Source organism: Mus caroli, chromosome 6 (genome assembly GCF_900094665.2).
Source record: "Mus caroli chromosome 6, CAROLI_EIJ_v1.1, whole genome shotgun sequence".
Classification (NCBI taxonomy): domain Eukaryota; kingdom Metazoa; phylum Chordata; class Mammalia; order Rodentia; family Muridae; genus Mus; species Mus caroli.
In genome coordinates this window covers 59,193,608-59,205,977 of record NC_034575.1, presented here as the reverse complement: position 1 = coordinate 59,205,977, position 12,370 = coordinate 59,193,608, and the positions used below count along the sequence as shown (strand labels likewise).

Here is a 12,370-nt window from a genome sequence, read left to right as displayed (position 1 = left end):
GAGAAGCTAGGAAATTGCCCAGGTGCAGCTCTCTCTCCTCTGCAGAAATCATTGCCTTTCTCCAAACTTTAACTGAATTCCTTACTCTTCCACGATTTACCTTTCAGAGCAAGTGATGAGACCATTTGAAGCCTCTCCTGTGTAAGAGGTAGAAAACAATGATGCTGGCAGGTAGGGATGAACAGGCTGACTGCTGAAAAATTTAGAAGGGCCCAGTGGAGGGATCAGTTTCCTGGGCAGACTCCAGGGCACAGTTCCTTTATTTCATTTCCTCTATTGTTCTGCAAATGTAGTTTACAGGTATGTTGGGCCAAAATTACTTTGTTGATTGGAGATAGCATCTTTGGGGGCAATCTGTTTACTCTTTAAATGAGAAAAGAAAGGGGGGTTGAAAGAGTTCATGAAGCAAGAAATAGAAAATACTAGGAACTGACTCAGAGTCACATCCAGAGGAGCCTTAGTGGTCAGTGGTGGAGTTCTTTGGACTGCAGTGAAGGTGAACAGGGATGAGGTATTCCGGCAGGCTGACTCTGGAATATGAGGAAGAACAGTGTTGGTGAGCTCTGATGCCAGCAACAGATAAATGGACATTGAATGAAGGTTACTATAGCAGGTGTCTATCCTGGGAGGAATTCTAACCACAAAGAAATAGAGACCTCTAACACTTGATCAAATAGATGGGCCAATGCTGACCTGTGGATCCCCAGCTGATTACCAGAGACTAAGTAGAGAAAGCTAAAGGGTACAGCAAGATTCTGGGTATCTTTGTCAGAGGAGTGGAGGAAAAAAAACAAAGAACAGAGGAGAAAAAGTGTTCTGTTCACAATGACAGGAGATTGGTTTCTAACTCAGGCTTTCTACCTCACCTCTCCAGTCCTGGGGTGCTGCTCTAAGAGGCACTGGCATATTCCACATCTCTACTAGACAATAATTTGCCCTTGCCAGGAGCAATCACTAGCTGGTCTAGCAATGAAAAGGCCATTTAGGTCTTATGGGGAATGTGTGGGCCAGCAGGGAAGGCAAGACCTGAGGAATGGAAGAAGTACAGTCAAGGCAAAGAAGGGAACACAGAAAAATCACCCCCCCCGTCAAAGCAAAACAATAGAAATGCATTAAAGTGTAGGTCAATGGTTCTCAACTTTCCTGACATTGCAACCCTTTAGTAGAATTCATCATGTTGTTGTGATCATCAACCATAAAATTAACTTTTGTTCCTACTTCATAAGTAATGTCACTGCTGCTACAAATCATAAAATAAATAGCTAATATGTGACCCCCAGGGGTTGTGACCCACAGATTGAGAAATATCTGGTCTGAAAGACCATAGGATGACTGAAAACTAGTGGGAAATGATGGGGAGTTGGAATTGATAAAAGAGGATGAGTAACGTCTGGCTAAGGGTAAAAGTTCGGAGGGAAGAAGATACTGACAAATGCAGTCAGTCAGGCGACAACGGTATTGAGAACATTCTGAAGAAGACAGGCTAGCCTGGTGTAGCAGTCACTGTGCTAAGTGTGGGTCCAGTGTAGAGAGCACATTGCTTAGCCTTGGTGGACTATGTGCAGACATATAATCCTAGCATTTAAAAGGCTGAGACAGGAGAATCTTGTTACCATCTGGGTATCTTCATAGGTTTTGTTTTCTATTCCAAACCAAAAGGTAGGGGGGAAACCCCAGACACAATAGGTAGCAGCAATAGGTAACAGAATGAAGGGCTGGGGAAGAGGAGAGGAGAGGAGAGGAGAGGAGAGGAGAGGAGAGGAGAGGAGAGAAGGTATACAGAAGAAAGACTCCTCATACAAGAAAAGGCTATCTGTAAACCAGAATGTTCTTTTTGCCCCTGGAGGACTGGGAGGTTTTAAGTAATTTGGGGCCTGGTATAGGTCCCTCTTCCTCATTTTAGATTGGGTGGCTTAGATAAAGAAAGAAGAGCTGACAGGACAATGACTTCTAATGAACATGCTCAGAACAGGCTGTGAATACATCTAACCAGCTTAGACTGCTCATCTAGAAGGGAGACTCAGGTTAGGAATGTGAGGAAGAAGCCTGAATGTTCCTGTCTTTATGGTTTATCCATGGTCCCTTTCATTATCTGTCAGCCTGTTGGGGATCTGTCCATCAATCTCAAATTTGTGGCAACCAGGGCTACATAGCAATGCCTATGTACATCGGTACTTGCTGGCACAGAGTTTAAAAAGCTATTTAATGAAAGAAAACCAAGACAAGGTCTTCTGTGGTCCAACAGCCCTGGTGACACCGATCAACATTTCATCGATGTTATCCACCTGCTGTTGTGCCAGAGGCAAAGTTGATGAAGGCAGGGATTTCTCAACTCAAGGAACTGGACATTTGAAAGCAAATCTCGGACCACGGTATGATTGTGAAACATTTGCATCATGGGGTACTTAGAAAAAAGGAATAGAAAGGGTAAGGAAGAGGGGAGTGTGGGAGAGGGAGGCTTTGAAGAACATGCACTTCAGAAAAAATACTTTCTGTTTTATTCCTCAGAGGCAGGGCAGGCAGGCTCCTTACCTACATATTGCATTGTTGGTCTCTGGAAAGAGCTCCAGAGAATTTCACAAAGGGCTCCTGAAGTTCACCTATTTCACCTCTAGAACTCCCTCCCTCCCTCCCTCCCTCCCTCCCTCCCCAAGGAGCACTTCTGGCTGAGTAGGGGTTCCTCTTTCCCCTTCCTCTAGCTCTCAGACCAACTTGATAACATAGGGTACACAGCATAGCAGAGAACACTGAACCAAATCCAATGCCATTGCTCTAGGCAAATCCACATTCTTCTATCCAACAATAGATGTGGTAGAGGATAAAAAGAAATACACTTCAGAAACTATTGGGAAAGTAATGTTCTGGAAAACAAACAAGCAAAAAAAACACCCTCTGAGAATTTTCTGTTTTCAAATTAAAGCCGAATTGAAAATAGCTTATCCTCATCCTCGTCCTCCCTCCAACCCCTAGAATCAGAAGCTATCAAGAGGTCATACAATAGTGTGAGCCCTGTTAGGCAAGGAACTGGTGTGGTGCCATGATGCTGGAAAGCCTGGGGATCTGTGTGAATTCAGAAAGGCATGAAATTAAATCCCGAAGAGCTGTCCACTGTGCAGGAAAGAAGGTGGGTGCAGGGCAACTGCCCCATAGGAAGACATCTTACTCTGATGCCCTGATCCTAAGGCTTAGGCAGCTGCTTGCAACTTGTTCAGAAGTAGAAGCTGCTTTCAAATGCTTTCATCTCAGCACTGTGCTCCCACAATGAAAGTATCCAAATTAGTGGGTTATTCTAACCCAACCACTAGAGGTAGTACAAAATGGAGAACTTTTGGAACAAAGAAATACCAAGACAATGGTGACTGTTCATTTGCAGAATAGGTGAAGGGAAAAAGCCAATAGCTCAGATAACCAAGGAAATGAAAAATGCATGTTATCACTGAATAAACCCGCAGCTACAAATGTAGCAGGCAAAGTCACTTCTTCTTCCAAGAGAAACATCAAGGTTTACAGCCCATTTTTCTTATTATCCCTCCCACGTGTAGATGGGCAACGGTTTTGGAAATGGTATGCCTTGGGGCCATTACCTTCATCATATTATATCTCATCATGTTCTTTTCCATTACTTAAATTTATTTTAAAATTTTGTGTATATATACTGTTCTTACATTTCTCTTTCTCCTTCCTCTAACCCTGCCTATTTTTCCCTCCCTTTCAGATTTATGATCTCTTTTTCTTTAAGTCATTACTCTTATATACATATATAAATGAATTAGCATATAAGTACAACCTGCTGAGTCCATTTAATGTTGCTTGTATGTTATATTTAATGTTGTTGTTTTAAGGACTGGCCACTTGGTATTGGAAAATCAGTTTGGGGTGAATTCCAAGGAAAGGTTAATTCTCCTTTGGGCAGCAGTTATTGAATGCCTGTAGCTTTTTATTTAGGGGTGATAGATATCCCATGAGATTTCTCTCAGTCTACTTAGGCATGTCCATTGGTATCTTTGTTCATGTCTTGCTTAAGGATCAAGGTTGCTGTGACTTTATGGGTGTAGCTTCCCTGTTATATAAAGAAAACAAAATCTTGAAACTAGCTTCCTGGTTATCTGGCTCTTACAATCTTCCCACCCCCAGTTTTGAAATGTTCCCTAAGCAGAAAAGGTTGTGTTGTCCATGTGTCAGTCGGGGCTGGATACCTCATGGTCAGTTGTTCAGCACATTGACCTCATTTCTTATTTTATATGCTGTTTTTTAGATGTCAAAACAGTTTTTATAGAAGTAAAACATGGATTTCAAAATATCATAAGAAGCAATTATATCCAGTGTCAGTCAAAGGAATGGAGCAAAGATACAACTTTAAAGGAAATTTACCCTAACCAGTGTGCCCTTAAGTCTATCAAGTGGGAAGGGATAATTCCATTGCTAACCCCAAAGAGGGCATTATATTTCTCTGGAACAAACATATCATGAAAGAAAAGATGAATTATTCTTCAGCTCAAATGGAAGCAATTGGGCCTGAGGTTGATGTCTGAAGGCTGGCTTTACTGGTTTCAAGCCACTCAAAATCTCAACTCTCTTGGAAGGAAGCAATGAAGCATATATGTTGGGACCATACAAATCAGCAAATGAAACAGTCTGATGGCTGACAGAAAATGTCTACTCATACCAGCCTTCCCTAAAGGCTAAAACGTTTCCTTGTTTGTTCTGAGAGTATTGTCCAATTCTAAAGTCTTCCAAACCTGAAAGAGAAGAGGAAGTAGAGAAGAAGCATGCTTAAGAAACAGTTGCTCAGGTCTAGAAGTAGAAGATCTAATCACCAAAGCAAATTGCAGTTTCCTTAGACACTAGCCTTTTATTAAGACTGGCGCTCTGCGTGTTTTCTGATTACCATTGTCAACACAAGGGACTGTATCCTCACTTATCATAGTGGCTAATCCTCCCATCTACGTGGATGACTCTATGTCCTGACTGTAATTATTACAAAGCAATGGGACCTTAGTTTACCTATTTAAGCTGAGGACTTCCTGGTAACCCTGACTCACAGATCTGCTCATCTCTTAGTTTGTTTAGCCTGAGCAAACTCTTATTCCTTGCTTTTACAAGCACCATGATTATGACTTTAGCTTCCTTCTCCTATTCCTCTTGTGTTAGTGAAGAGCTGAACGAGTGCTTTGTAGCTCCTGTACCAATAATGCCTCTATGCTCCTGACCACCCCTGCATACACTTGCCCCAGCCCCCATAACCCGAAAACCACAAAGCTAGGCCAAGCCCTGAGATCCAAGAAGCCAGGTTGCTTCTCACTTTGGGGTGGGTAGGGGGACACTAACAAGTGTAAATAGGGTAAGGGGAAACTTTTAGGCTCAGGTCATAAATAGGCAAGTCAAAGGAGTCCATTGAAGACTGGATTGTCTGTGCTCTAGGAGTTGTCTGATTGTGTCCGATTCACTACAGGAACCAGGAAATGCAGACTCAAGTTATTTCCCCCACCTATTGAGTCAATGTGTCTTGGGTTAAAAAAAAAATTTTTTTTTTTTTTCAGGAAAAAAACATCTGCTAGCTGGTTTTCTGAAACATCTGCCATCTTGGAAAAAGAATAGACCTGCCATGACAGTTAGGACCCAGATCTCTCCTAAAACACAAAGAATGATGTCTGCTCCTTAATTGCTGGGTCAGATGGGGCCTAGGGAATGGAGAAGCTCTCCTAATCCTAGAGTTCCAAGAGTAGGTAGAGGGCAGGAAGTTGGGCCAGCTCTGGCCTTTCTACAGGCCCCAAACAAGCAGTGATCCCCCACCCACAACCCTCAAGAGGAAGGGGATGGGCTGGTTCCCAGGACAGCAACTCAGACAGGACTTCTAGCCTCCTTCATCAGATACCTTCCCTCTACAATCAGAATCGTGGTTTTGAAAGAGATTCCGTACTTTCCTTTGGTAATATATAGGTCTGCCTTCTAGGCTTGGTGCAACGAGCGAACTTGTAAGAGTGGGCCCTGCCTCTTTAGAGGTTTGACACAGAAGACCGATTTGTTTGGGACCAAAAGAGGCAGAGCTGACCCTGGATGATGTAGAGGGACCTAAAATCCGTGTGCCCTTCATTCTTCTTAAAAATCAAAGGAGAGATGGACTGAGGGGCGTGTGATTGACAAGTGGATGACAGCATCCGCAAACTTTGGTCTTTAAACTCGGAATATTAACCATATTTTTAAAGTGATTGAGAATAGCGCAGACCGAGGAAATCCTGTCTTGAAGTGGAAAGGAGACTGGATCTCCAAGCAGGCGGAGCTCTATGCCAGGCGTCTGTTAGGGAGCGCTTCTGGTCCCCACCCGCGCGGGATGCGCTGGCTTCCTGATCCTTGGAGGTTCACTGCTTCAGGTGCCGGAGCCCCGGCGCTCTCCCGCTGCCGTCGCCGCCCTCATCCCCTCCCCTAGGCTTTGCTTGACTCTGGCTTAAGCAAGCTCCTTTTCTGGCGGGGTTGTTAGTTGCCGGGAGGTGCAGTGGGCAGTGGCGGCTCCCGCTGCGCAGCTGGGGACCAGAGGGGCCCGGGCGAGTGCGGGGGAGCGGCGAGAGGCTCTGGCTTCAGTAAACTCTGCCGGTGGGGGGCCGAGCAAGGCTGTCTACGAGGAGGAGGCCGAGGTTGAGGAGGCCGGGGAGGGTGACGACGGTGTTAAATGTGGCCGCTCAGCTCCCCGGGGAGCGGCCTGAAAGCGAGTGCGCTCACCAGCTGACAGCGCGTGCTCCGCTCCAGACGCTCCGCACCGGGGCCAGGAGCCTCTGCCAGCCCCTCTATTGTCAGCCGCTCTCTAATTAAGAAACACTCACATTACGGCAAACTACCCCCACGCTTCTTGGTTCCTGTCCTTTCCTTTATCTTCCTCCGACTTCTCTCCTCCCCTGCCTCTCCCCTGTGTCCTGGGATTTAACCCATTCTCCACTCCCTTTTGCCTTTTTCAGTTAGGAGCCAGAAGCAAAGGGGGTGACTCCTTGCCTGGGGAAGACACTAGGCCTGGGGTGCAGAGAAGACTAAACGTACACTCGGCTTTATTTTAGCTCCTCCTTACCCTGTGTCCTAAGCCTTCTCAAGAAAAGAACTGCAAACGTTTCTGCGACCACCTGTCTTTGCCCGCGATCTTCACCTCTCACAAGCAAGCACTCTGTCTAGGTTGTTCCTTTCCTTTCTTGAACTTTTAAGTTAGCAGAGGAGAGTTATATTCCAAGACAAACTTCAATAAAATTACAACTTCGATGCTCAGTTTTAAATCTTTAAAATCAATAGGAAGACCTCAGGAAAGCTCTGGTCTCCTGCTGGTTCAGCGTGAGGAAGTTACTCCCCCTCCCTTTCTGGTAGATGTGCCATTTGCAATGCCCCATGAAGAACGTGTTAAACTTGCCTGTTGCCAAAAACAATCTTCCTTCAGCTCCCCGTGAAATCAAATAAGTTTCCAAAAGTGTGGTGAGCCAAAACCTTCAACAAATAAAAATGTTAGCTGGCTGAGGGCAAAGACAGAATATAAAACAAGCTGCTTAAAGTATAGAAAAACTCTGGAAAACAACAGCGGTGTCCCAAAGAACTAACCCGATTTATCTATCTTCATTACTTTAAGAAGTGCTGACTCTTTGTTTGTTTGGGTGATATTAAGCATGCCTAACTTGCATACATAGTTGATGCCTTTGGTAGTATCTTAGATACTTGGATCTGACTTTGGAAGGTAGAAGCTAATTGCTAATAATGGAAAGAAAGGAACCAGTCAGCATGGCAGGAGTGGTCTGGCATATGGGGAATGAGCGCTCAGAAATACTCAATATTCAAGTTTCCAAAATATTAATGAGATTATAGCAACCTGCAGCTATATGTTACAGCTTGTTAATGGGGTGTGAGAGAGGGAGCTGCCAAACGTTTGTTATGCAAACTTCATTGCCGGACCTTGGAGTGGATCTCTTTCAAAGAAATGCCAGCATTAAAAGAAAGAGAGAGAGAGAGAGAGAGAGAGAGAGAGAGAGAGAGAGAGAGAGAGAGAGAGAGAAGAAAAGGAAAGAAATGGGATGAAGAAAAGAGGTTAAGGTTTTAATTTGAACATTGAACACACAATTTGCCACAAAATAATCTGACTTTGTTCCCATCGGGATTAGCTAGAAGAATTTCCCGTTGCCTTTCCATCAATTTGAAATAGAATTAAAGTTTGAAATTCTGGTATGATTGTTTCTATTCTGAGAAGGGGCGAACAGGACTTGCTCATTCAGAGAGGTGAAGTGGAAGTTCTCACCGCGGCAGCAAACATCCATCTGGACCTTAGACAGACACAACTCCCAACCATTCATTTTGCTGAAGAAGAAATCTATGGCAGGCTCCCTGATCTGGTGATAAGGAACATCAAGTGCAGCCACGGACATTGGTATTTTCTGACTGTGTGATTAGCGGCCATTTCACTATCTATAAAATGATATGAAGAAGGGTGTCACCTGTGTTCTTTCTATTTTCTCAGAGTCAACCAAAATGATGTTGAAGAAACCTTTTTCCTGGTTGGTTAACACAAAGTGGGTGATTTTAAATTTTTGGTTGATTTCTTTGGGAGGAAAAGGGTTCCCCCCACCCTTTCCTTTCTCATTTTTCCAGCATGTACAAAAAAAAAAAATACCATCCAACATCCCCACCCTGATACACACACATAGGAAAGACCACACCAAGCCAAATAATATGAAATATGCATATAAGAGTTGGTCCTCTGGTCTTGCTCATCTGTTTTTATCTGGCTTGCTTATTAAGAGAGAAATGAAAATGTGTCCAAAGCAATTGTTTGGCTTTTTGTTTTTCTTATGCTTTTCAGCAATATAAAGATCCCCAATGCTTGTCTTAGTGGGTTATCTAAGGGCAGGTGCATTGTTCCTTTCCTGGAAAGTGTCCCTAGCCACCCTGAACTTCTCCCAGAGAGCTGGCTGAGAGAACTGCTAAACTTCCCGGGAAACGCTTCCACAGAAAGTCACCATACCCTGAGTGGTCAGCAGAGTTTTGCAATTCTTCCACAATGGAGGAAAACCTGCACTTCCTGGGACAGCGCTTTTTCTACAGCTGCAATCTGTGAAGTATTCCTTATACTAAGGTGATGACAGAGTAGGATACAAGAACTAGCAAATTAACACCCCTTATTTTGTGGGGGTACCCTCATTTGTTACAACAAAGAAGACAATGAATTTGCGTATAGCTCACCCCTCAAATTCAGAGAGTATTCTGGACACTCGAGTTTAATGAATACTACTACACCTAAATTAGCCAATCAGATGCATTGTAAAAGTTCCGATTTCTACTCTCTACACATTCTGCATTAGCTCTCCTATGACCTCTGATCCTGAGATCCCAGAATAGATTCCTATCCCCGTATAGACACCTGGGATGAGTGTAAGAGCTCACTTAAGTTTCTGCAGCTGACCTAGAAGGTACTTGACTGGTTTGTTCTGGGGGAAAAAATTAAAGGCAAATACTAGCTTTGTGTTGGAAGAAATTGAGTTTGAAAAGAAAAAAAAAAAAAACTTCAATGGCCGTCAGCATTAGGAAAGGCTTCTAGCTTCTTACTGTTGAAACAATGGTTGCCAATCTATCTTTTCCATCAAGTTCTTTTCCATTGTCTGCTTCCCTTTTTGTAGCGATCTCTTCCCCTAGAAATCATGAGCTGTTCAGTGTACCTGAAAAGTTTTCAGCTATCTTTTTTTTTTTTAAGGTAAATAGGGAATCTCAGTGATATTAACCAGCATGGATCAGAGCCATGGAGACAGAGGGCACTGGCTTCTCTTGGAGGTTGTTGACTCTAGAAGTAGGGACACTGAACGATCCTGGCCACCCAAAGGCAAACCATAATGCAAAGCTGGGTACATTTCATCTCACAATTTATCGTGTAGCCGATGTTACTGTAGGATACTAAATTTGCAACATTCTTTAAAACAGCAAATCACACCATTTCTACAAGACCACTTACAACTTATTTTTAATGTTTTACTGGACTAGAACACGTGACAACGAAAAGGGTTTTTTCTTTTCTTCCGAGTTTATTTTATCATTTGTAAAAGAGCATACATACATAAAGCAATGGCAACTGGATTTGCTAAATCAAAATAAAATGATCTCGAGTAGAAAATGTAAAAAAAAAAGCAGTTAAGTAGAAATGGGTCCAAATACACAATAATAAATAACTTTTCTAATGTTAACAAAGCAAAATAAAACTGACCAAATGCCTTTGACACTACGTGGTTTTTTTTTTTTAATTTTCATTTGCAAAACCAAACATTTGCAAAGAGTTTAATGATTATGAGTGGCTGGTTTTAAAATCAAAAGTTGATCTGCATTGGCAGTTGAGTTTCTTCAAGGCGGCGCAGCAGCCAGTGATGAAGTGCGTGTGTTCTGGGTCTGCTAGACACACTGCTAGACACACTTGGTGTCTAAGCTCTACAGGTACTCTTATCTGCCCCTGTATTTTAACAACTCAATAGTCCGTGTTCAGTAAAGCACCCAATGCGGGTCTCAAGCAGTTGGGAAACAGCTTCATTGACTAACTCCCTTATTTGTGAGTGAGCGCAACACACAGGGATGAACGCCCAAGGTATATAATAAGTGAAACCCAGACCAGAGGCATAGATACATTTTAGCAGCATATTGGCAGCATGGACCATGAAAGGATGCCACGTAAAGGTACATATAATGATACAGTATCTACATACAGAGGAAGGAGAAGGTAGGAGGAAGGGGATTGGAAGAGCCGCAGCCGTCCGAAGAAGTTAAGTCATTGCTAACAACGATCACCACAGACCAAAAATTAAAGGGTGCAGGGATATTTGTCACGGGGCTTCCTGCGCGCTAGGAAGGGCATTTGGTGGTCTCAGTTTTCAGGGAGCTGTTACCTTCCTAACTGGCCTCATCAGAGTCACTGTAATGAGAGTGGGGGGAAAACTCTCCGTCACTTCTGTGGGACCTGGGAGATGTTTTGCTGCTGTCCTCCTGTACAGGCTGCAGGATGCCCCCGGGGAGCGAAGGCGACAGGTCCTTCTGTGCCATCATTGCTGTTAGGGCCCTGTCCTCGAAGGCTGGGAAGTGTAAAGCGTCCAGCTGCACCGAGTAACCCCCAGAGGAAGCTGGGCCTGAGAAGCGAGTCCGGCAAGGCCCGGGCGGGGTAGGTCTCGGGCCCCCTCCCGGGGCTGGCTGAGCCCCAGCTACCGCAGAGGCGCCCGCACCTCCTTCATAGGAGGAGGCGGTGCGAAGGTGATGGTGGTCATTTTTGCAGGAAGCTGCGGGCGGCGGTGGCTGCTCTCCGACACTGGGAGTCTGCAGCAACTCCGACAGAGCATTGATGTAGATCTGGGCCATCTGTAGGGTCTCGTATTTGGACAGCTTCTTGTCGTTGTTGAAGGACGGGATAACGTTGCGCAGCTGGTCGAAGGCGTGGTTCAGCCCGTGCATCCTGCGCCGTTCCCTTGCGTTTGCTGCCAGCCGCCTTTGCTTCTGTACCCCATTCACCTGTTTGCTGGAAGGGGCTCGCTGGCGGCTGCAGCCAAGCTCGTCCACTACAACCCCGCCCTTCAGCTTGCACAGCTGTTCCCGCACTTTGACGGGCCCGGGGCTCTTGCTGAGGCCGCCACAGCCGCTTCTCCTTACCAGCTCACCCTGGCTGTCAGCCTCGTCCCGGGGCGCCGCGGCCTCGGAGGCACCCAGCTCGGGAGAATGCAGCAGATACTGGGCGGCGCGTGCCGTGCAGAGGCCCTGCAAAGTGGGAGTCAGCCAGGCGCGTGGGTCGGTGCTATCCAGGAGGGACAGTTCTGCAGGGTAGACGGGATGGTCTCTCGCCTGCAGGGTAGCAGGTGGCTGTGGCGTCAGCGGCGGGACGTGGTGCGGCTGGGGATGGCGATGGTGGTCCCCCAACTCTTTTACCTCAGCCCACTCTTCTGCATGCAGCAGGCGGGACATCGCACTGCAATGGCTCGGAGGTGCCGTGTTTAGAGGAGGTGCTGGCAACCCAGTTCAACGAAGGGGAAAAGCCCCGAACAACAACAACAAAAACCTTCCTAGTCTCTTCTGCAAGGTCTGATTTTTTTTTTTCCTTCCTCCTCTGACCCTCCCCCTCTCACTCGGAGATCGCACACCAGGTCGCGTGCAACTTAGCTTCTCCGGTTGCTGAAGGCGCTGCGCCCCTTTAAAAAGCGGCACGCGCCAGTGTATCTCCCCCGGCTCCCCTCCCAGCCCCCTCCTTGCGCCAGTCGCGTGTCTGCCCAGTCAAAGAAGGGGGCGGGCAGGCGCGTGCGAGGAGCCAATCAAAGAGTTTTTACACCCAGTGAAAAGTTACTGTGTGCCGAGGAGTTCAGCTCTGGCTCTGGAAAAAAAAAAAAAAAAATCC

General features: G+C 45.5%; 1 protein-coding gene across 1 annotated transcript; it reads right to left on the bottom strand.

The window, feature by feature from the left end:
- Positions 1 to 10,026: 10,026 nt before the first annotated feature.
- Positions 10,027 to 12,139, bottom strand: Atoh1 (atonal bHLH transcription factor 1). The gene has a single exon (XM_021165733.1). It carries the CDS (start codon positions 11,941 to 11,943, stop codon positions 10,888 to 10,890), a length of 1,056 nt encoding a protein of 351 aa, XP_021021392.1. The 5' UTR covers positions 11,944 to 12,139; the 3' UTR covers positions 10,027 to 10,887.
- Between the last annotated feature and the right edge of the window lie 231 nt (positions 12,140 to 12,370).

Excerpts from the sequence above, each read along its gene's own strand:
- Atoh1 (XM_021165733.1), bottom strand. The coding sequence starts at position 11,943 with ATGTCCCGCCTGCTGCATGCAGAAGAGTGGGCTGAGGTAAAAGAGTTG.